At 46.5% G+C, this 25,110-nt stretch overlaps 2 protein-coding genes across 3 annotated transcripts in view; both read right to left on the bottom strand.

Moving 5' to 3' along the window:
• Positions 1 to 346: 346 nt before the first annotated feature.
• RPS6KB1 (ribosomal protein S6 kinase B1) lies at positions 347 to 25,061 on the bottom strand. 2 transcript variants are annotated; one of them, XR_010067402.1, is made up of 16 exons: positions 24,830 to 25,061; positions 20,429 to 20,478; positions 19,923 to 20,043; positions 18,831 to 18,899; positions 17,328 to 17,475; positions 16,716 to 16,773; positions 14,907 to 15,007; positions 13,629 to 13,719; positions 11,843 to 11,933; positions 6,760 to 6,867; positions 6,199 to 6,261; positions 5,412 to 5,489; positions 4,340 to 4,447; positions 3,369 to 3,481; positions 522 to 841; positions 347 to 358 (listed from the first exon to the last, which is right to left on the bottom strand). XR_010067402.1 is itself a non-coding variant. In XM_063296401.1 (15 exons), exons 1-15 carry the CDS (start codon positions 24,899 to 24,901, stop codon positions 604 to 606), a joined length of 1,509 nt encoding a protein of 502 aa, XP_063152471.1. In that variant the 5' UTR covers positions 24,902 to 25,061; the 3' UTR covers positions 481 to 603. The 2 variants fall into 2 exon arrangements, 1 of the variants encoding a protein (XP_063152471.1); XM_063296401.1 differs by lacking the exon at positions 347 to 358 and having other exon boundaries at positions 481 to 841.
• The window catches only part of VMP1 (vacuole membrane protein 1), a 173,036-nt gene continuing 148,354 nt past the window's right edge, over positions 429 to 25,110 (bottom strand). Inside the window, exon 13 of the mRNA XM_063296458.1 lies at positions 429 to 438. The gene's annotated coding sequence lies outside the window, so the exon portion shown is untranslated. The remainder of the gene's footprint in view (positions 439 to 25,110) is intronic.

Genomic DNA, 25,110 nt, shown 5'->3' with positions numbered 1-25,110 from the left:
TGTTTTTGCATGTGGAATCCTAACGGTTGGAGTTAAGTCTTGGACCTCCAATACCTTAAAACTGCAGGAAGCCACCTGAAGGAGCCGGGTGGGGTCAAATCCTCAGGTCAGAAGGGCCGGGCTGCCGTTCTGCACACCTGCCCAGGGGCACGGACTACCCTGGAGACAGAACCATGCAGGAGGAAGAGTCTACTCTCCATTCCGTTCGCTTCAAGCGACTGACTTCAAAAACCCTTGATAGAGCGGAAAAGACGCCACACTGTGTATCTGTGTATCTGCTGTGCCTAAGTTACATAATACCGCTTTTGCTCAAGTCCTGTCTTCACGCACCATTGATTCAAAGGGGGGAGGGGGGAATGTGGGGGGAGAGAAACGAGGGAGGCAGGCAGGCAGGTGGGGGAATCCAAGGTTTTCACTCTTCTTTTCCAGTCCATCACTCTGTGCAATGACTGACTTGACACCATCGCTGAGAAAAAAAGCCACGAGGGGTCTCATCTTCTGGCGGGGGGTGGGGGGGGAAGCATCGCTGCCCTCGGAGAGACTCGTCCCGGTCTTCTGCTGTCGCCCAAGCAGGTTCGGGGAAAACGGCTGCTGTCGAGTTTGTCATAGGTTCATGCGCAAGTGCTCTGGCCGTTTGGAAATGATGGGGAAGGCTTGCTTTTTGTACGGCCCAGCGCTGGGTTGCCGGATGGGGAGCGGAGCCGAGGCTTCTCCACAGACCGTCACATCCATCTGCTCGATCCCACCCATCTCCATCGGGAACTCCGCCGGTGGCTGAGGGTTGGCCACGCTGGAGGAACTCCCTCGTCCCCAGAAGTCCCCAGGAGAGAACTTGATAGGGCTTGGGAAGAAGAGAAGCACCCATTAGAAAGGTTTTACCCCCCCAAAAAAATAAATAAATAAAAGGTGGGACCCACAGCCTTTCAGTAGGAAAGAGGCAGGAGCACAGAATTCAACAACTTGACTTTCGGGTTCCCATCTCTACCCGCCATTCAAAGGTGAGTGGCATGAGAGCCAACCCTCCCACCTCCTGAAGCTGAGAGCCATTCTGGTGTCGTGCTTGGGATGCTGGACTAGAAACCAGAGACCGAGAGTTCCGGTCCTTTGGGCAGGGACAGTCCCTCCCTCTCAGCCCAACCCACCTCACAGTGTGAATAATGATGATAATAATAATAATAATAATGATGATAATAATAATAATAATAATAATAATAATAATGCCACCTGACTCCCAGCAAGGCTGGGCAGTGGTTTTGGGGGAAATGGGAGGCAGGAGTATTATATATGCCACCTGGAGTTGTACAAAATAAAGGCAGGATAGAAATCTGATCAATAAATTAATTGAAAGTTCTCTCTCTCCAGCTCCAGGGCCCTGCCTTCAGGCCTTGGCTCCTTTTCCAGTGAGCTTTTCCACTGGAACCAGGCCCACGCAGTTCTTCAGTTGAAGAACAGAGGGGCAATCCTATGTCGCTATTCTCCGGCAAATACACAGGCACCTGGAAAGTCCCCACTGAGGACCAGAACCACCATCCTGGATGTGCAACAAGCGCTAGGCAGAATTTCAATGGCACAAACATCAGTTAACCAGTCCCATTTGGCCCAGAATGCTGCCTAACTACATCAAACCATAGTTTACATAACAAACCCCAATATGCTGGGTTTGCACAATATGCTAAGCAAAGCATTTCTGATGTAAAAGGTCTCAGGATCAAAACATTTTATATATAGCTCAAAATATCCGAGCCAAAGTGAGCCAAATGTGTGTAACTCAGTGCCAAGGCCAATGATTCAGAGGTGCTGCACTTACATGCACCCATTTTTCTAGCCCAGTGTTTCTCAAACTTGGCAACTTTAAGAGTGGTGGTCTTCAACTCCCAGGATTCCCCAGCCAGTCACTGTCCCAATGATTACATGGACACAACCATGAAGCTTTCTTGGCAATAATATAGAAGCGGTTATCTCCCGTGTAAGTTCAAATTTTCTTCTTTTTTGCAATCTGCCTGGGGAATTCTGGGAGTTAGTTTATTTTTTATTTATTATTCAAATTTCTATCACCTCCCATCTCTCCCCGAAAAGGGGGGCTCTGGAAGGTTTACGATAAAATTAAACATTTAAAACCATCCATAGTTTCACCTGGCGGGGCCCAGGAAGTGGGCCTTCTCTGCGGTGGCCCCCGCCCTCTGGAACATCTTGCCCCCGGAGGTGAGGCAGGCCCCTTCTCTCCTGACCTTCCGGAAGGCCCTGAAGACCTGGTTTTGCTGTCTTGCCTGGGGTAGGAAAGTGAATAGCCATTCTTGGGGGTGGCTTGCACCCTAGAGTCCCTCCCACCAGCCTGGATTTTACATTTCTCTTGGATTTTGTTTATTTATTGGGTTTTATTATAATTGTTTTATGTGATTTTAATGTTTATGTTTTATGGGGAATTTTATTGTAAACCGCCCAGAGTCCCTCTTCTGGGGGAGATGGGCGGTGGCTAAATATGTGTGATAGATAGATAGATAGATAGATAGATAGATAGATAGATAGATAGATAGATAGATAGATAAATTAACAACCAAACAACCAGGTACTAAAATAATAAATAAAAATATAAAATCCAAGTGACGGGGATTACTTTCGATAGGGAGGACTCTACGACACCAGCCACCCCCAGGAAGAGCTGTTGCCCTTCCCATCCCAGGCGAGGCGGCAGAACCAGGTCTTCAAACCCTTCCAGAAGGTCAGGAGTGAAGGGGCCTGCCTCACCTCTGGGGGCAGGATGTTCCAAAGGGCAGGTGCCACTGCAGAGAAGGCCCGCCTCCTGGGCCCCACCAGGTGAAACTCCCTTGCCAACAGGATCCATAGCATGCCCCCTCTGCATGATCTGGTGGGACAGGTCGATGTGATGGGGATGAGACGGTCCCTCAGGTAGCCTGGCCCCACGCCACGTAGGGCTTTAAAGGTGATAACCAACACCTTGAATTGGACCCGGAAGCAAACTGGCAACCAGTGCAGCTCACACAGCAGTGGCGTCACACGTGTTGATCTTGGAGCAGTCATAACTGCCTGTGCGGCTGCATTCTGGACCAGTTGAAGCTTCTGGATACTCTTCAAGGGTAGCCCCATGTAAAGCACAGTAGTCTATGTGAGTTGAAGTTCTAGCCCAACCTGGAGATCACTGAGGGCCTTCAACTACGAAGGATGCCCTTCTACCACTGAGTTACTGTCATTTTCTAACACTCACGGTTAGGACTGTATGGAATCATGTTTGCAAATCCTTGGATGAAGAACTGACATTCCCAGGCAGGAAAGATTCTCAAGGTTTTTTGAAGAGCAAGCGCATGCTGCTGCTACTGTCAAAACGTCCGGCGACGGGGAGAGAGAAATACCTGATGGGTGTCCGTGGGCTGCCAATGAATCTGCGAGGCGACCGTATTTTTGGTTCAAAGGAAAACTTCTCTTTTACGCTTTCAAGAACAGATGGGGCCACATACGTAAAACCCTGGACAATGGGGAGACAAGGGTTGCCAAGCAAGCGCCCCCACCAAAAAGAACTAGGATGAGTGCTTTGCATTATGGTGAAACAAAAACATGCCATCCCAGAACCCATCCCATCAACTTGATGAGAACTAACATAAATATATGAGCACCCTGGAGTGATTGGCTAGCTCTAGAGAGAGAGCTTATTCCCTACCAGTTGCCTGGTACTAAAGGTTTAGATTATTTATCTAAAGCAGTGTTTCTCAACCTTGGGAACTTGAAGAGGTGCGGACTTCAACTCCCAGAATTCCCCAGCCAGCATGCTGGCTAGGGAATTCTGGGAGTTGAAGTCCACATATCTTAAGGCTGCTAAGGTTGAGAAACACTGGTTAGCCTCTGGCCCTTTAGCCCTGCCCATGTTGGAGACCAGCAGGGCATCTGCAGGGGCACATGATAGGAATTATATAATTGGTTACGGTGATGATGCCCTGATGTCATCATTGCTTGTGCCAGATGCCTATGGAAGCCAGGCAAAGAGTGTGCCTTCCCATTGAGTTGTGACTCACTCCCATCATCTGTGAAAATAGACACTATCCTTACTGATCCTATAAGCAAGAACTGAACCTGGGGAAGTGGCTTAACAGATTTTGCCTACATCCTTCCAAAAATCCAGCGCTGGCAACAGCAGCGAGGAGGAGGGAAACAGAGTAGCCTGGTGAGGATCCTGTGGTCTGGCTGAGGTGTGGAAAAAGGCAGACAAAGCATCTCACTTCCTTTCACACATAGGGAACATTTCGAGAATTTGGGCCACAGCAGCCCAGAGAGCGTGCAGACTCGGTTGCTTTCGATGTTTCAGGACTCGGCCTCAAAACTTACTTACCAAGAAAACCTGGTTGGCACTTTCGCTGAGAGTCGAGTCATCAGGGCTATCAACAGGAGTCTGACGTGTAAATTTTGCGTCAAATTGGCTCACGTCTTCTTCGGATTGCTTTGCAAAAAACAAAAGTTGAGGAAGGTTTTTTTTTTTTTTTTATAGTTTAACAGATAAGCACAACAGCCTTAGCGGAAGACAAAGCTTCTGGATGGAGGAGCGTTCCGTAGATGTAAAACCTGGAAGCGTGCCGGAGTCCTGCTGCCGCCACCGGAAGGTCCTTTTTGGACAACTGGGCTGAGAAATGAAGGCAAGGGGAAGGGGGAAGGGAGTCACGGATCAAAGAAAAGGAGGTTTGAGAAGAGATGCCTTAAAGGCCAAGACACAAAGGAACCTTCCCCCCCCAAACACCACATTATGTACTCCAGAGCTCTATGAAGTCTGAATTACAGTAATTATACAGGAAAGTATATACATGTGTACTTCTGATATCATTTGCCAACCTTCCCAAATCTGGGGGCCTTCAGATGAATGTGACTGCAACTCCCAGAATTCCTAGCCAGTTTGACTAAAGAATTCAGCGAGTTGCAATTCGAACACATCTGGAATGTACCAAGCCGAAGAAGGCCAATAGCCAGATGTACCTCCGAGCTCCAATTTATGAAAAGGGCTCAACGAGTTACCAATTAAATATGCGACCCAATGGTTTACAGGAGGCACACACGTCTGCTAGCAGCACCAGTCATCTTTCTATTACCACCCACCTCCCTCTTTGGGGGGTAGATGGGCGGTAACAGAAATTTGAATAATAAATAGATCTTCTGCCTTCCTCTGAAGTGCAACGATCGCTTTAAAATTGTGGGGTGCCTTTCAGCATGATTTTAAAAACTGAGGAAGAATCAGAGGAGAACTCCCTTGCGAGAGAAGTGGGACACGGCTCTGAATATTAATTCAGGCAAGTCTGGAAAGGGGGGGGGGCAGAAAAACCTGTCTATGTTTGGGATGGCATGCCTGATTCCAACACTCCTTTTATCTCGCCTGTTGTGTCTCAAGACAAGAAGGACGTATCCACATTACATACCAATAAGGGTTTAAAAGGGGGCTCCACCTTCCGAGCTAGCAGTTCTTCCCAGCTGATGTGTCTGAAGAAGGGATGACCCTTAAAGAAAACGTTTGTTATCAGTCAGTGCCCAACCAAGGAGAGCAGAACACTCCATAGGACAGGTCCCTGTTTTTGGCCAGAATACAAACGGACGCGCACGGGCCTACAGCACTCATTTAGAAGAGGGCCTGGAAGGGAGAGCGTCAAACAAAAAGTGGGCAAAGCTATAGTTGTTCCGTGAGATGATCTAAGGCGGCGTTTCCCAACCTTGGGAACTTTGAGGTGTGTGGACTTCAACTCCCAGAATTCTCCCAGAATTCTCTATGCTGGCTGGAGAATTCTGGGAGCTGAACTCCACACATCTTAAAGTTCCCAAGGTTGGGAAACACTGATCTAAGGTGTTCTTTCAAAGAATGCTTATTTAGAAGGAAAAGGGCTCACTTTGGAAGAAAAAAATAGGGCCACGCTAGCCATTTGTGACCAGATCAGTTGGCATCCTTTCTGCCCCCTCCCCAGCACTTCCCCTTGTCAATTGCCCCAAGAAAAGGCAAGAGAGTAGAACTCTCCACAGTTTCCCAATTTTTTTAAAAGAGGGGACTACATCAGCTTGAGCGGCAAAGCAGACTAGCTTCACATCTCTCCGAAAGTATATCAAAACCGTTGCCTATGTCCAACGCATTCTAGCTCATGAAGCGACCCTTTTCAGAATTATTTTTCCGATCAGAGAAGGGAGACCATTTTCCAGCAAAATCACAAAAGGGCGTACCTGAACTTCTCCAGCATCTCCAGGACCAGCTCCTAGACGTGAGGCAGCATTTCTCTTTAGCAGCTGGAGAGAGTAAATAGATTTTTAAGAAATGATGTATATCCTTTTGGAAAAAGTTACTTTACAGCCTTATTATTAACAGTAGAACTGGTAAATACATCTTCTCCAACTTGAGATGTATTGGGTGATATGAAATTACCGATATTGTAATTTGGCACATCTGGAGGGTACCAGGTTGAGAAAAGCTATTGGAAGCAGAGACACCATATACTGAAATATTCTGGACAAAGATCCAGGTGATTCATCCACTAATTTCCAGGCCTGTATTTACCAAGATCACCAACTGTGCACCGACAAATGCTAGAGGCATTTTCTTTTTTGAAAGGGCTTAATGAAACTTAAACAGTTATTCATTGGGGTAACACTGGCTTGCAATTCAGATCAAAGAACAATTCAGACCAAGTAACTTTTTCTTCATTTTAAACTCATCACTGAGCACAGAAGCTAGAAATGTAGCAAATTCAAAAAATTGAATACTATGAATTTATATTTGAGTCTCACCTTTTTAAGCAGATCTCTGGCTTCTTGTGTGAGGTAGGGAGGCAAATTGAGTTTACACTTGAGGATCTTGTCAATAGTTTTCTTTCGGTTCTCCCCAGTGAAAGGGGGCTGAAAAGAGAGGAGGAAGGAGAAGCTGTAAGGAATGCGCACCACATAAGATAATGTCCATCATCAAAATGGATTAGGCTTCCACTTTTAAACACGCCTGTTAAAACCGATTTCCAAACCTAGCTATTACAAAGCGGGTTTGATCTACAACCAGGGGTGGGTGGACACAGTGGGTGTCCAAGCAGTCAAAAAAGCAGGCGTGTGTGTGATGCATGTAACAAGTGGCAGAGCTCTGATCACATGGTCACAACCACCATCTTGACTTTTTGACACACACACCCTGTGGACACCCTGTCTACAACTTCAGCCGTAAGCGCACAGGAAGGAATCAGCCCCATTCCTGGGCTGCAAACCCAACAGGAAAAGCACTGAGTTAGATTCAATTTTCAAGCCTGCTGCAACCTCAAAAGTTCACATGATTTGGGTGGGACATTCAGCCCTGCCAGTAGAGGGAAACTGGGAGTGATTGTGAGCTATTTTATAACTACAGGCAGTCCTCGATTAATGACCACTTCCTCGGCGACTGTTCAAAGTTACAACAGTGCTGAACAAGTGGTACTTATGACCAGTCCTCGAAGTTCTGGCTGTCACAGCGCTCCCACGGTCATGTGATCACAATTTGGGCGCTTGGTAACTGGCCTGCATTTCTGACAGTCACAGCAACCTGCAGTCACATGACCGCTATTTGCAACCTTCCCTGCCAACCTTCCCTGCCAGCTTCCCCATAAGCAGAGTTAATGGGGAAGTCGGCAGGGAAGGTCACAAGTTGCTCCTTTAAGTCACTCCCACTCCCACTTTTTCTCCGAAGACCCTGGCTGAGGAGGACGACATCCCATGGATCTTGTACTTGGTAGCGCGCCCACCCACAGCACCCTCTGCCTGTGCTCCGTTATCACATGCCTGCTCACATGGCACCGCAGCAGACACCAGCAAACCCTCCCGCTCCCAGCAGTAACCAGCCCAGCCCAGCCCCACCAGCCACCTGCGTGACCTCCTGGAGCTACCCCTCGCCCAGCCACACTCATGCCACAGCAGCCACTTATCACCTGTCGGCCTGCTTGAAAACTGCCAGGGACTTCTGACTCCCTGTCAGCTTCCAACTGACTTTGCTTGTTGGAAGTCAGCAGGAACTTGCCAGCAGATCCTTGCTTAAGGCCTTGTGATCCTCACTTAACAACAGCAAAGGGGACTGCCTGGATTGCAATCGTTAAGCGATGCAGTCACGTGACATCACACTTTACGACACCGCTTTGTTGTTTATTCATTTAGTCGCTTCCGCCTCTTCGTGACTTCATGGACCAGCCCACGCCAGAGCTTCCTGTCGGTCGTCAACACCCCCAGCTCCCCCAGGGACGAGTCCGTCACCTCTAGAATATCATCCATCCACCTTGCCCTTGGTCGGCCCCTCTTCCTTTTGCCCTCCACCCTCCCTAGCATCAGCATCTTCTTCAGGGTGTCCTGTCTTCTCATTATGTGGTCAGAGTATTTCAGTTTTGCCTTTAATACCATTCCCTCAAGTGAGCAGTCTGGCTTTATTTCCTGGAGGATGGACTGGTTGGATCTTCTGGCAGTCCAAGGCACTCTCAGGATTTTCCTCCAACACCACAGTTCCAAAGCATCCATCTTCCTTCGCTCAGCCTTCCTTATGGTCCAGCTCTCGCAGCCATATGTTACTACGGGGAACACCATTGCTTTAACTATGCAGACCTTTGTTGTCAGTGTGATGTCTCTGCTCTTAAATATTTGATCGAGATTTGTCATTGCTCTTCTCCCAAGGATTAAACGTCTTCTGATTTCCTGACTGCAGTCAGCATCTGCAGTAATCTTCGCACCCAGAAATACAAAGTCTTTCACTGCTTCTACATTTTCTCCCTCTATTTGCCAGTTATCCATCAAGCTGGTTGCCATAATCTTGGTTTTTTTGAGGTTTAGCTGCAAGCCAACTTTTGCACTTTCTTCTTTCACCTTCATCATAAGGCTCCTCAGTTCCTCTTCGCTTATAGCCATCAAAGTGGTATCATCTGCATATCTGAGATTGTTAATGTTTCTTCCAGCGATTTTAACTCCAGCCTTGGATTCCTCAAGCCCAGCATGTCGCATGATGTGTTCTGCGTACAAGTTGAATAGGTAGGGTGAGAGTATACAGCCCTGCCGTACTCCTTTCCCAATCCTAAACCAGTCCGTTGTTCCATGGTCTGTTCTTACTGTTGCTACTTGGTTGTTATACAGATTCTTCAGGAGGCAGACAAGATGACTTGGTATCCCCATACCGCTAAGAACTTGCCACAATTTGTTATGGTCCACACAGTCAAAGGCTTTAGAATAGTCAATAAAACAGAAATAGATGTTTTTCTGAAACTCCCTGGCTTTTTCCATTATCCAGCGGATATTGGCAATTTGGTCCCTAGTTCCTCTGACTTTTCTAAACCCAGCTTGTGCATCTGGCAATTCTCGCTCCATGAATTGCTGAAGTCTACCTTGCAGGATCTTGGGCATTACCTTACTGGCATGTGAAATGAGTGCCACTGTTCAATAGTTTGAACATTCTTTAGTGTTTCCCTTTTTTGGTATGGGGATATAAGTTGATCTTTTCCAGTCTGATGGCCATTCTTGCGTTTTCCAAATTTGCTGGCATATAGCATGCATTACCTTGACAGCATCATCTCGCAAGATTTTGAACAGTTCAGCTGGGATGCCGTCGTCTCCTGCTGCCTTATTAGCAATGCTTCTTAAGGCCCACTCAACCTCACTCTTCAGGATGTCTGGCTCTAGCTCACTGACCACACCGTCAAAGCTATCCCCGATATTCTTATCCTTCCTATACAGGTCTTCTGTATATTCTTGCCACCTTTTCTTGATCTCTTCTTCTTCTGTTAGGTCCTTGCCATCTTTGTTTTTGATCATACCCATTTTAGCCTGGAATTTACCTCCGATGTTTCTAATTTTCTGGAAGAGGTGTCTTGTCCTTCCTATTCTATTGTCTTCTTCCACTTCCATGCATTGCTTAAAAATAATTCCTTATCTCTTCTGGCTAACCTCTGGAATTTTGCATGTAATTGGGGATATCTCCCCCTATCACTGTTGCCTTTTCCTTTCCTTCTTTCTTGGGCTACTTCTAGTGTCTCAGCAGACAGCCACTTTGCCTTCTTGGTTTTCTCTTTCTTTGGGATGTATATTGTTGCCACCTCCTGGACAATGTCGCAAACTTCTGTCCAGAGTTCTTCCGGGACCCTATCTACTAAGTCCAGTCCCTTAAATCTATTCTTCACCTCCACTGCATATTCCTTAGGAATGTTAGTGAGCTCATATCTAGCTGATCTGTGGGTCTTCCCTAATCTCTTTAGTCTGATCCTAAATTGTGCAAGAAGTAGTTCGTGATCTGAACTACAGTCAGCTCCAGGTCTTGTTTGTACCGACTGTATAGATGTCCACCACCTTTGGCTGCAAAGGATGTAGTCAGTCTGATTTCGGTGTTGTCCATCTGGTGACGTCCATGTATATAGCCGTCTCTTAGGTTGTTGGAAGAGAGTGTTTGTTATGCAGAGTGAGTTGTCTTGGCAAAATCCTATCAGCCTATGTGCTGCTTCGTTTTGTTCTCCCAGGCCATGCTTACCTGTCATTCCAGGTGTCATTTGACTGCCCACCTTAGCATTCCAGTCTCCTGTGATGAAAATAACATCTCTTTTAGGCGTGTTGTCCGGTAGGTGCTGCAGATCCTCATAGAACTGCTCTACTTCAGCTTCTTCAGCATCTGTGGTTGGGGCGTATATTTGGATCACTGTGATGTTAGATGGCTTGCCCTGAATTCGAAGTGAGATCATTCTATCGTTTTTTCGATTGTATCCAAGCACTGCTTTAGCCACTTGACTATTAATTATGAAGGCTACTCCATTTGTTCTGTGGTCCTCTTGTCCACAGTAGTAGATCTGGTGGTCATTTGATGTGAAGTGGCCCATTCCAGTCCATTTCAGTTCACTGACGCCCAAAATGTCTATCTTTAATCTTGACATCTCACCAATAACCACCTCCAATTTGCCCTGGCTCATAGATCTTACATTCCAGGTTCCAATGGTGTGTTGATCCTTAGAACATCGGATTCGCCGTTCACCACCAGCACCGTCGGCCACTAGCTGTCCTTTCGGCTTTGAGCTAGCTGCGTCATCACGTCTGGGGCTAGTTGAACTCATCCTCTGTTCCTCCCCAGTAGCATTTTGACCATCTTCCGACCTGGGGGTCTCATCTTCCGATGGTATACCGACATATCTCTGGTTGTACTGATCCATTTAGTTTTCACGGCAAGAATACTGGGGTGGGTTGCTATTACCTTCCCCAGGGATCGCATTTAGTCTGTCCTCTCTGTCATGACCTTCCCGTCTTGGGTGGCCCTTCACGGTTTAGCTCACGGCATCACTGAGGTGCTCAAGCTCCAGCACCACAACAAGGGAATGATCCTTTGCTGAAGACGACATTGCTTAAGTGACGGAAATTCCAATCCCAACTGCCATCATAGAAAACTGCCATTTTTCATAGCAGCTGCCACGCGAGTCTAAACTATGCCATTCTGGAAGGCAAAGAAGCCACATGCACATCACAACGGCTCAAGATTTTGTTCAGCACTTAGAACCTGCCACTGCATTCTTGGAGCCAGCAGACAAGACACAAGTTTGCCATCTCCCCAACCCAACCTCATTTCCCTGCAAACAAACATGCTGTCAACACCTGTAAGTGTTGTGAGTCAACCAGATCAGCATAAACGGGAACAGGGATGTCACACCCAGAAACAAAGTAAAAGAATACAGGCAGGGTTTTCTGAATAAACCAGAACTGGCTAAATAAACCAGATTTTTACAGATCTAACCACACATTCCTAGCAACAGGCAGGTGAAGTTCCCCAAAGCAATATGGCAAATTCTCTCAAGGCATGAAACACGTTTCAAAACAAAGTAAAACATGCAGTTTTTAAGTGTGCACCTACTGCTCCAGTCAGCATGTCATACATTAATGCCCCCAAACTCCACCAGTCCACAGCACGGTTGTGCCCGCTCCTCATCAAAATTTCGGGGGCCCTAAAAAGAAATCAAACGCAAATAGCAAGGATCAGCACAACGGATCACTGCATCAGATCGTGTAATGGTTACAATTAAAGACCCTGTGGAGAGCACCTATGGGCATTTAACTTTACTAACAGCCACTCACCTGTGCTGAATAACCATTACTTCCAGGTGACTCGCTCTGGCAAGTTGCTATACACAGAAATCACATTTAGTGTCAGAAATGTCAAGCTGAGCTGGTGCCAGCGTGGCCTTTATTCAACATATTCTGCAGCAGAGATCATCTCAGCGGAACCAATTCATCGGTTAAGAGCGTAAGGTTTTCGAAACGAGTAACTTAAGGGTCACCAAATGGGTACGTATGGTTATAACGTCACGCAGCGTATCTGGTTTCATGGGATCAGTTTCACGGCACCGCATAAGCACATACCAAACTAAACGGCATCTTGCTTTGCAGGTAGTAAAATGTACCGTGTCTCTTTCGATTCACAGAGCATGAGAAGCATGGCTCTTGTTGTGACACTGATGAGATCTCAGAGGTACATACACAGGGATACTGTTTTCCAAAATTCAGGATGCCAACCAAGCAGCGAGCTTCCAAATCCTAAAGGTCAGACATCTTACCAAAGCGGCACCTTATCAAACTATTAAGCAGTGAGATTCCAGTAATTACGGTTTTGAGTACGAAGGGGGAGATCCTATTTCAAGTCCACCCTCAGGCATGGAAAGGCACTAAGCGACTCGGGGCCAATCACTAACCTTCAGCCCAATCTACCTCACACGGTTGCCGTTGAGGAGAAAAATCGAAGGAGTGCTTAGATACGTTGCTTTGAGCTCCTGAATATAAATCCAGTAGCTAAACAAAAAATAAAGAATCCTGTAGGAACTTGCAAAAAGGTAACTCTTTTTTGAGGGGAAATACAACTTTTAGATTAAATTTACAGAGTCCTGCTTGCTCAAGAATCAGCCTCATCAGCCTGGTATCCTGCAGACTCGGCTCGGTCATATTGACTGGAAATTACGGCAGCTGAGGTCCAACGCAGCTCAAGGGTAACAGCAGCAAAACTCTCATATGCTCGAAGATGGAAGGATGCACAGATCCCCTCAGTGGAGGACTGGCTGATGGAATTGGCGCAAATGGCTGACAGCACCGATAAGAGAAGACACTGTAACCGGATCCGTTTCCATCTGGAAGCTGCTCTTGGACTATGTGCTTGTAACGCAAAGAATGAAGTCTTGATTTTAGGTTTGGATGATCGAATGGTTTGATTTTAGAGATACAGTGTTAGTAAAAGTTTAATTAATAGTGAGAGATTAACTTTTATGTACTTTTATACCTGTGCTGGAAAAGGTCAGAAGCCACTGATCTGATATGCTTTTTTGTTTATTCTTGCACCACTTTATCTTTCCCTGCTTCTTTTTTAGACTGGTATTCTATCAGTCTTATCTTCTGCATTACGTGTCTTAATTATATCTTGAAAAATTAATTTAAAAAAAAAGAAAAATAGAGAAAAAGAAGAAAAAAAGAGGAAGGTCCTTCTCACCTTCTCAAGCAACCTGAGGCACGGGGGGGCGGGGGGTATCCTCTCCTAAGTTAAACTGGAAACATTCATGGGTTGCTCTGACCACTAGACAGGTTAATCTGAAGGGAAAAAGTAAACGCTTCCCCTGACCACCGCAGCACTTTTCTGCCTCATCAGATGGACTCACATGTATTCTATCGTTCCACAGAATGTATGTGTGACTGTCCCATCATGAATAGATTCTTTACACAGTCCAAAATCAGTCAGCTTAACGTGACCTGAAAGAAAGAAATTAAAAAAGGAAGTGAGGGGAGGGGAGGGAACAACAGAAAGGTAATATACAATTGAAATACCGTATATTTCTGACTGGGAAATAACACACCCAAAATGCCAACAACTGGGAAATTGGCTGGCCTTCTAAACCCTGAAAGAGATGTAACCAAGCAGGTATCTCGAGGAGAGGTATCCTGCAAAATAGGGGCAACTCCTGAAAAGATCTGCTGCCTGCTTCTTTTTGGTAGCTAAAACAACGGGAGATGTAAGGAATTCATCTCGTGGGTGCCGAACTGAGAAAGACCGTGAAAGCTTTCAAAAATCCAATCCTAAAATTCACCAGACATATTCCAAATTCACCAGATATGTACACAAGGATTCACAATCAAATTCACTAGACATGTCCACAGGGATTCACAATGCAGGTGTGCAGGCAGTACAGGTAGTCCTCAATGACCATTCATTTAGTGACAATTCAGACTTATGACCGTCCGACTTACAACTTGTGGCGGTTTGGACTTACAATGGTTTGGACTTACGACTTACAACCAGTCCTCGCACTTACAACCATTGCAGCATCTCTGCAGTCACATGATCATGATTTGGGCACTTGGCAACCGATTCACATTCATTCATTTTATTTTATATCACCGCCCATCTCCCCCAATGGGGGACTCTGGGCGGTTTACAATAAATAGCATTAAAATATAGCCAGATAAAAATTACATTAAAATATACACAAAAGCAAATGCATTTACGACCACTGCAGCATCCTGCAGTCACGTGATCACCATTTTTGACCTTCCCAGCCAGCTTCTGGCAAGCAAAATCAATGGGGAACCATGATTTGCTTAATGACCATGCAGTTCGCTTAATGACCGCAGTGATTCGCTTAATGACCACCACAAAAAGGTCATAAGATCAGGTTGGATTCACTTAATGACTACTTTGCTTAACAACCAAAATTCTGGTCTCAATTGTGGTCATTAAGCAAGGACTACCTGTAAACTGTGGGACTATCTACACAGAAGGTGGGACAGTTGTCCTTACGCCATCTGGAAATCCTGAAAGTTGCAATCCCAGCAGATCTGTTGACTATCAGATGGGGAAGTCCGTTCTACACAGTCACATCAAGATTCCAGTAAACTCTGAAAAAACTTGCTAAAAGGGGCTCAGTAACTGTCTTTCTAACCTTGGTGATTAAGCATGATGTTTTCTGGCTTTAAATCACGGTAGATGATTCCCTTCTGATGCAGGTGTCCCAACGCCATTGAAATTTCAGCCAAGTAGAAACTACAATGCAAAAATTGATTAGGAAATAAACATGGGTGGCTCTGCATCATACATGGTTTTTAATAGTTTTAATAGATTTTTAACATGTCTTTTAATGGACTGGATATTCTTTATGTTGTCCTCCACCCAGAGTTCCAAAGGACAGATAAGCAGCCATATAAACTGGATTAATAAATAAATTAAAAAACATCAGCGCAAAACCTCAGATGTGGAACTTGAAGGGAGGGTTGAGCTTCCAAGTTTTATAGCTGCTTGTCTGGCTTAGTTTTACCCTCACTCACTACCCCAGGTTCTGGTGTGGCTGGGTTTCCCCATCCCTGCTTTGGAGGCAGTGGCCCCAGAGGGAGAACAGCAACCATAACTCCAGTGGTGAGGCTAAAGCATATTCAGATAAATCACAGTCTGGAATTCCATTTTAAGCTGTTACTCTTAATGCTGGCCCATTACAGATACCACAGCTCTTTAGTACAATGTCTGAACAGAGCCTGAAGTTCAGTTCCTCTGCAGCTACTTTTCAGCCTGGCCCAAGGGACAGAAACCAAAAGGGTAGGGACTCAACAGAAAATTCAAAGCCCCACAACCTTCCTGCTGCACCTAGGCTTCCCCCTTCCCAAACAGGGGCAACGACACCATTTCTCAACGGCCCAGGTGGTGTGGAGCGAAAATAAATTCTCTGTGCTCTACGTTCCTAAACAGGATGGACCTCCCTCTTCCGTTAAGATGGTCTTGCTCGGCTTAGTCAGCTTTACAGAAGAAGCACAAGTGATGTTCTTCCACCCCTCCCTTCCTGCTGCCAGGATGGAGAGCAGCATCTATATATTCCAGACCTTCTGAACAGCCAGGGCAGCAGCTGGCTTCTTTCCTCCTCCAGCTCCACTCTTAATGTGACAGAGAGGATGTGAGCCTTTTTCTATTGGCCAATAAAGAGTACCAATCAATAGGAGATACTGCCTCTGCTGCAGTGAGGGCTGGAGATGGGAATCATCTGCTCTTTAACTGCAGTTTCTGCTAAGGAGCCAGAGAAATTCACATACCTGCATACGTGGCCTCTCACCCGCCCCGCAAAACTCATGATCGTTCTTTAGAAACATTTAGTGACTCCAATATGTTAATTATTGATCAAACACTGGAACAGCCCCAAGGACAGACAGACATTGTGCCTTATCCAATTTATTTTCTGTGATGAAAACCACAAGGTCACCAGGCAGATGAGATTTTAAGCCCAGAAATGTGTTTTTAGCACAAAACTGAACGAGCCTGCTGGAACGTAATAGGAAGTTTAATTCTAGGTAGCATTTGCAGCCTTTATATATTTGTCAAAATATATGTCAGCATCTGCCTGTGGCACTTTAAAAAGAGAGAGGCGTTTGTTCCAGCAGGAGCTATTTTAGGCCCGCTGTGGCTTCACGGCCATATTTAGTGCTATTTATATAACTATCTAAATGGAACACAGTATTTACATTTACCCTCATACTGTGACATACCATGAGATCAGTCTTCAGGCACCCCCAGGCGTATCCCGCTTCCAGCTCCCCAAATGCCCCAGCCAATATGGCCTTCTCTCTGAAATTTGGGAAGTGACAACACAGCTCAGCAGGAAGCTGTCCTGTGCCAGCTCTGTGCTTCTGCAACTGACTTCCTACATTCTTCGGCTCAGCTCTTGCCTTAGTCTGCCCTGATGGAGCTGAAGAAACTTTCGGGCTCTTACCAAGCTGTGTCTTCCATAAATATCCCCTCGCGCTCCAACTGCATGAAGAGTTCTCCTCCTACAATGGAAGTGGGAGAAAAGGCAGAGTGAAAGGCCAGCCAAGTTTTTGCTCCGTCGCTAGGAAAGTGGCATGGGATAGACACCGCCAGGCTCGGGGATGCTGATGGCCCCATGGGAGAAAGACTCAACGGGCTGCCCTGCAAGGGTTCCAGGTCCAGGGGGGCTGTCCAGACAGCTTGTCCTTCTGTTCTGAGAGTTGGCCACGCCTGCATTTGAGTCACAAGCTGCCCTGAAATAGACAGCCGTGTACAGAAATTGCGGCTCTTCCAGAAATGCAGCCATCTTGGCAGACAGCATGCCTGAAAGGGGGCAGTTTGGGAAAAACGGATATGAAGATATGCTTCTTTGGAGAAACCCCTTTGGAAAAAAAAATAGTACAATTTTGGACCAAAGGGAATCGTCCCATTTCCCTTCTCCTGCATTATATTAGATTTACAAAACAGCACATTTCTAAAAATATAGTCCTTTTTGTGGAAAAAAGAAAGCAGTGAAATTCACCCTGCGCTGTTGGTGGACGCGAAGTCAACGTCTGGATTACCGGCGCAGGCTTACCACTGAGATACTCGAGGATGAGGTAGAGTTTTCCACCAGTCTGAAAGGCATAGATCAAGTCGACGATGAAGGGATGCTTGACCTCCTCCAAGATATTCCGCTCTGCTTTTGTGTGAGCAGTGTCTTTTGCGTTTCTCACGATCATCGCCTAAGGGAGGGAAGAACAACGGTAGCATCTGGATCCTAAAACGTACAGCAGAATTAAAGCAAGGGTCTGCTGCATTTGTGGCCATCCCCCAAGCTGGAGCCCTTGACAGCTACAGAAGTCCACAAAACTTATGAGGCCCAATGGATCAGTTCACCCAAAACAGCCAAGCCGTATTTATGCTTGAGTGCCTTTTTTCCCCGCTTCCTTCTCCGCCTTTCCTGGTCCTCGTCTCAAAACCTGGCAGGCCAAGGTAAGTGTGCATGTAGTGCCTGTCTGGAAAACAAATGGCCAGCCATGATTTGAGGCCAGTTTTCTAATGCTTCTTTAGGGGTTGCTCAGTTCAGAGGTCAAGTGCGGTTTGCTGTGGACGAGGAGGGGGCTGGAGCATGTAGGATTGCTGCACATCAACTGAAGTTTCTGAGCAGACTTCAAAGGCAGCCCCAAGGAGAAGGTGCTGCAGGAGTCTGATTGCAAGGTGACCCAGGCATGCGCAGCTGTAGCCAGAGGAGAAAAGGAAGGACCAAGCACACTGCCTGGGGAACTCTGGGAGTCGAAGTCCACACAGCTGCCAAGGTTGAGAAACACTGCCCTAAATAGTCTCTTCAAATCGTTTAGCTTGGTTTTCACAACCCACTCAACTTCAGTTACCAAAGCCATCAAATAATAATGGTAATAATGGCAATAATGGTCTGGTTCACACAACATGGTAAAACAATGGCCAGGTTCTTACTATTCTCTGACCTTCAAACAACCAATCCCTTTGAGCCAAGCCTAGTTTGTCCAGCCTTCTCTTCCTTACCTCACTCTTCCTCCTCCCCTTTTTTCAAAGGAGGTTATAGATCGTAGAAGGACATAATTCAACCCACTGTTAAATGAAGGTTTGGCTGTACTACATTCAGGTTTAGGTTTCGACAGACTGGATGGCATTTCAAAATGAAAACCACAGATCCTCCAGCTAGCTGTTCTACTATATTACAAGGAGCAGTAACAGCAATGCCTATTAAAAGTATCTGATTATAAAAGAAGTGCACCAACCAAGCAAAAGTTCAAGAATTTCAAGTATGTAACAACAAATGAAAAGCTTTGCAAGCAAGTGAAAAACAATTCTCCAGTTACTGCTAACATCTAAAGTAAGAAGACAGGAATACGGGGCTGATTGTATGGAACTTCTTTATTCCAGCTAGACTATTCGTTGGTAAATTTACGTCTTCCTCCTAGCAATGGTTCTCCAGAGTCTAAGCAAGATCCTCTTACTGGAGCTTGAATTCAAGATATGCAGCAAGCAAAACCTTGTTCTACATTCACCCCACACAAAGGTGTATATTCTTCAAAGCCGAACATCAAAGCCAACTCACCTTTTTAAGCACCTTCATGGCAAATATTTTGCCAGTATTTGCCCCCGTTACTTTGCGAACTTGGAAAACCTGCCGACACATTTCAAAAAGAAGCGATATTAAATAGTTTTTTCAAAAGAAAAAAAAAAGGTTCACAGTCACTGCAATATTTGGTATTTTTGATGCTTCCTTTAATCAGTGAATACTGTAACAAGTGGTCAGGGTTCACTACTTGAATGGAACTGAGCAAGCCATAGATAGCACAAGTGAGCTTTCCCGTAAGCCTGGGCTTGCACCATTCGGCAAGCTGCAAGTACAAGCTATGGCTCTGAAGTAATGAAATACTGAGACAATCAAGTTATAAGTGATCCTTTAATAACCAGGCTCAGGGCAACGTAAAATGTCATGAATGGCAAATACTGTTTGAAATGAAGAAAAAACCACTTCTAATATTTGAAAACATAACAAGCATGCACAGATGCAGTAACTGTGGAAGAGTTATTATGAATATTATGAAAACAACAAGCCAAAGGTCACCCTCCTGAACCCTGCTCCAAGTTCATCTGTGTTGCTGTTTTTATCTTCTAAGCTGCCCAGGGAGGCTCTGCCCCATAGCAGCGCGTAAGCCAGCCTGAAGAAATGCAGGGAAGATCGCTACGAGCTCCTGGGCCATAAACTACAGCTGATTTACAGAAAATCCATCTGCTGGCACGCCTCAGTCTGTACTGTCCACACAGCTTGATAGGGAACTTTTCAGGCCCTATTCTGAGATTCTCAGGATTGAATCCTTGTTTTTCTGTAGGTACAGGCCATGCTGGACCACTGAGCTATGGTCCCCTCCCCGCAAAAACAAAGATTCCAGTCCTCGTGCTCTGATTAAACAACCAACCGAGACAGAGATATGGGACCCTGCCATAAGCCCCCAGGTCGCTGCACTCACTATGGCCTGCTGCACCAGGGGAAGACATTCCCAGACCCACCAGAAGATGCCAGAGTCTGATATTTGGAAGGAAAAGATGTGCTAAACCCACTGATGTAAAGCCGTAAGGAAACGAGGAGAAAGTTTCCATGAGAGGCACCCGACACAACGGCCCTCGCAACGAGGGTTCTTACCTTCCCGTACCCCCCTTTGCCAAGAACGCGGAGCAGCTCAAAGCACTCCGGGCGGATCTTCTCGGGACCTCTGTTCACGCTTGTTTCGGAAATCTCAAACTTCTCGCAATGCTCCATGCCGCTAAAACAGAACCAAAAAACGTCAGCTTTTAAAAGAAGACCAGCAAGGCGACCCTCCCTGTTCACTTAGGGCCTTCAGCATGTCCGTAGCCTAGCGAGAGAAACCTCTGCGTCCTCTTTACTGAAACTATTTTTAAACAGAAATTCCTTCCCTCTGCAGAGGAGTTAAATGTGGCTAAAACTGCTTCAAGGCTGGATTTCACCAATCCCAACGCGTGATCCGTAACGCGCTGCAAGGATGAAAATGCGGCATCTCCAAAAGCGGGTGCCTGTGTCGCTATCGCTTCCTCGCTGGGTTGAGAAAGGTCCGGACAACTGTGAACTGAACTCATTCGCTCCTGAGTACCTCCATCCCAACCAGTATGATATCAAGTTTCAGGACTTACAGCTCATATGGGCCGACTCCCCCGTGGTCCATACTTTCGCTTAAGTGACCCTAAAAGGAAACAGTGGGAGAAAAGTAAGCAGACCATTGTAAACGAGCATTATTTAGAAAGTGCAGTAGGGTTCCGCTTACACATTAACCTGCGTTTTAAAGACCAATAGCACCACGGGGCCGCAGACTGATCTTATGTAAGCCCGGTCAGCCGAAAGATACGGCAGCCACGTTGGGAGTTCTAAGGGAGAACTGCCAAACCCTGTAGTGCACAGATTCAGCCGTTTTCAAGCCACTGTCCTGTTACACGATTGTGCACAAATCCTACAAACAGCTGGAAAAAGAGTTTGGGGGGAAAAAAAACGTTCTCGGCACACGGGCGCTAATATAAATGAAAGCCTGCAAGAAGAAAGTCCGCTGCTATGAAATATTTAATTTTAGGCTTGGGCAATTTGCCCATACGGTGAAACTCTCATGTCCCTTCCTCCCCAGAACAACCCCCTCTGTATCCTGGAGACTGTGATGAGCGTGCTGAAGTCTAAAGAGAGAGTCACTGAAAATCTAATGGAGTTGTCCTAATAATTTTCAAAATGTTTCGCTTAACTCCCAAACAATGATTTACAATTAGCTATGCTCACAAGTAAGTATGGGAGCAGATAAAATGAAACACCACAGGACTGAAAAAAGAGGGAGGAGAAATGTGAGCATTTGTGGGTGCATCTTAACTCATATATGGGTAAGAGATGAGGAAACCCCTCAAATTATGAAGAGTTTATAAAAATGTAAGCCCCAGCATGACCTCTCTCCAGGAATTTGGGGGAGTTTTTACCTGCCTAGTTTTAAATGTTCATCTTCTTGCTCTGTAGAAATTAATAACACCGACAGCTATTTGTAGCTTCCACAAACTGCAGAAGAGAAGGTCAACTTTTTTGCAGTTTCTGGAAGGGTGCCTGTGCTAATCTGTTGTAACAAAAGCAACAAAAAGTCCTGTGGAACAAAGGCTATCACATACACTGTAGAATTATGTCTTCATGGAGCCTTCATATGAATACACAGTTGGTAGAGTGGGGAAGAATAAAGAGGGCAGCCGGAAAGGAATGGAAACACCAACAGTGGCAATCATCTTAATGATCATTAGCAAAATAGACATACACTTGCTAATTAACACACATAGCATAAAAGGAAACGTTGGGTTTTGTTTAATTAATCGATTCATCGGTGCAAGTATACAGCTACAACATATGTGCTAGTCTTTGGGCCGTAACAAATTTGCTGTTTTGTTAAAACAGATTAGCACAGCTACCATTCTGGAAACAGTCCAAAAAAGTTGATCATCCTTCTGCAATCCGTGAAAACTACACCCATCATGCAGGTGTGACTAAAATCAACAAAAGTTATAAACTCGTTAGCATTCTGTATCACTGGACCAGAGAACTGGGTTCATAGTCCATCACAGCCTACACTCAGCAGACAATACAAGCATCACGGAAAGTCAAATTAGGCAACTTTTGCATTACAGATACAGAATCCAGGAAGGCATGTGTACAACACTCTCCCCAACCACATTCTTAGATCACATTCGATATACTGTAAGAAATATTTCACTTTGGCTCATTCTACTGTGTTGCCACTAGCACTACAATGTTATAAATTCCAGTAATTAAACTATTAGCAGGGGTGCAAAAATCCAATTATTCCCCCTCCCACCAAAATAAATAAAAATTACAAATCTGGGAATCCACACAGCAAACAGACCTTTCACCTTATCCTAGGGAGAACCTGCAGACTCTGTGAAGTTCTACAAAAATATCTGTGCTCCTGATTTGTATTTACATCTAGATGATTATATATTCACTCGAGGTAGAAACAACTATGCCTGCTTCAATGCTGGATAACTAAGCAACAAATTGTTTATGTTTATGAGATCAAGAGTTACAAGATTATATAATCCTGACATGAACCAGAGATTAGGATGGCCAAGAGATTAGGATGGCCAAGCAGTGCATTCTGCTACAATGCACAGAAAAGCTGACTCTGCCATTGCTTTTGCACACACATTGGTGATCACTGAGTTTAAAACTACCTTTACAATTAAACCACAATCAAGAGCAACTGCACAAAGCATAAGTATTTAGAGGCTTTTAATAACATGTCGAATCTGTAGTGCAAAAGTCAGCAACCTGCAGCCCACAGGCAGCCCCCTCACACTTCTAAACAGCAAGCCACTGAAATTTGCAGCAAACTGCAAAATCTGAGGCAAAATTTCCCACTGCCTTTCCAAAGAAAAGAGCACAGAAGCATCTGGATACCATTAACACACCACTCAAAGTATCCTTCCCGCAAACCGTGAATGTCTTTTCCGCTTACATGACATGAACATGCAACGGCCCTGCAACTGCAGTCTCAGCTGCCAGAAAATGTTGCTTTAAAAAACGGTGCAGCTCTCCAAAAGTTGCCTGTCATGCTGTGGTAGCACAATTAAGTAATTGCAAATATTTGTCCCTTTGCAGATAAAGCTCTAATTCCAAACCTTAAACAAGTAATCAAATCAGAAATCTAAGTATATGTAATTAAAAAGATTTGCCTTTAGAGACATTTGTCACACAAATGTAGATTCCTAGGTTCCCTTCTACAATCTCCTAAGAATAGGCATCAAATGATCCTATTTTAAGCAAAATGTTGAGACTAGAAGGTTCCTGGGATAGCACGCCACTTTCCTGCATCTAAAACAAGTATAAATTTTCGCATGTCAAAAAATATCCTTCGACCTCCCTTTCCGTTCCTGTTCTCTTCAAATTCTTTTCCCCGTATAGCACTGCGCCTATCTTTGTCAAAAGAAGGCTCCTCAGCATATCTGTTAATAGCTCTGTATCTATCCAATGAAAGATCACAGAAGGACCACATACAAGTTCAGACCAGAGACGGCTAATTTGAGTTATGAAGGGCAAAAAAGATTTTCCATCATAAGCCACAAGGCTGTGTTGTGTTTTCTGTCAGAAATAAAGCCTGGGATGTTCAATGGGATTACTGAAGCTGCCTCCTCCAGGATGAATCCCTAAAGGCAACAGTTTGTTTGCACAAGTGCCTCCCCATATGAGTAATAAGGGGGAGGCACTTATCAAAAGCCTGGGCCCTTTTACACAAGGAGTTGAGCATACTTACTTTGAAGCAACATTACTAAAGTTAACTTACTAAAGTTAACTTGGAATCAACACGTGCACCAATGGTTCACTTATTAAAGCTGAATTATTGTGGGGAATTGCATTCCAAGCGGAGGGCCTATGTTATGACTTGCAGAGGAAAAAAAAAAAGGACTCTTGGAGCAGCTACCTACTCAGGAGCAAGCCTGGCCGAACGTGAAGGAAAGACGCATGAGGTTGCACTGCATCAAATTTATTGCAGCATCAGTTTCCGTGGACAGGAGCCCATTCCGCCCCAAGTGCGGCAGACAGAGGTCAACGCTCCCAGCAATGATCAACTGACATGCTGGGCTCTGGCCCCACCAACCAGCAGCAATAAATCTGCCAAAGTGACACTTTTTTATTAAAGCCACCATGTCTGCTTCAGTCAAAAGCCTGGGCCCTTTTGACTGCCACGGTTTTGGGTGGCTCTAAAGTGGGAGCCGACAAATTCAAGAAGAAAACTACAAAGTCAGGATAACTACACCCAGGGCTTTGGATGCAAAGGGGAGCTGAAGAGGCAGGACGTGCCTTCAGGGGCCCGCTGGGCCCTTCCCCGCAGCATCCCATGGCCCTTACAGAAGGCACCCCTCTAATTAACCTCTTCCTCTAATTAGCAGGGCTCTTCTGTTCAGCCAAGTCCCCTCTTGGAGCCACACAGTTCAGGTCCCTGCAGCGCTCTTGAAGCAACAGAAGCGCGCGTTGCTTTCCCTCGCAGCTGCACGAGACTGCACGGCCTTTCCTTCAGCCGAGGCAGGGCACGTTGCGCTGCCTTTGCTCCCGCCGCCACCCCCTTGCGAGGTAGGCTGGGTCGGGGGGGGGGGCGGCCCAACGTCGTCTGCGGGGGGGAGCCTGAACCCGGGTCTCCCCGGTGCCAGACCAACGCCTTTCCCGCGGCGGCCGCGACCGTCTTCCGAGAGGCTCCTCAAGCCTCCCGGGGTAAGATTTCCTGGTGGTCTCCCGTCCCCGCTCGGTTCGCCGAGGCCAGGTGGGGCTGCCACCGAGCTGGGCCTCCCTAACGTCCCTCAGCGGGCCTCGTCCTTCTCCTCAAAGGGCCAGAAGCGCAGCGAGGAACCTCCCGGTCAGCGGCGGCGGAAGGCGAGGCAGCAGCCGCGCAGCCTCAGCCACGGCCGGGCGAAGGCGGGCCGTCGGGGAGCCCAGCCCTCGCCTCGCCTCGCCGCCTGCGGCCCGGCCTCCCCTCGCCGCCCTCGGCCTGGCCACGCCGCGCTCACCCCTTCCTCCAGCTCCTCGTCCGAGGCCGCCTCTTCGGGCTGGTCGAGGTCGATGTCGAAGACGCCCGCCATGGCCCCGGGGACGACGCGTGCGGGACAGCCGCCTTCGCTGCCAAGAGCCGGGAGCGCGCGCGTGTCGACGGAGGGCGCCTCATGGGCCCGCGGCACCCGCCCGGAGCGCCGCCATGACGGCCGCCATCGCCCGGCCTAGCCAGGCCCCGCTCCTCAGCTCGCCGGCGCCACTGCGCAGGCGCCGGAATGGGCGGAGAGCGCGCGCGCGA

This window comes from Candoia aspera, chromosome 1, assembly GCF_035149785.1.
Source record: "Candoia aspera isolate rCanAsp1 chromosome 1, rCanAsp1.hap2, whole genome shotgun sequence".
Taxonomy (NCBI): Eukaryota; Metazoa; Chordata; class Lepidosauria; order Squamata; family Boidae; genus Candoia; species Candoia aspera.
The sequence above is the reverse complement of the archived record's forward strand: the minus strand, read 5'-3'. Positions and strand labels throughout refer to the sequence as shown.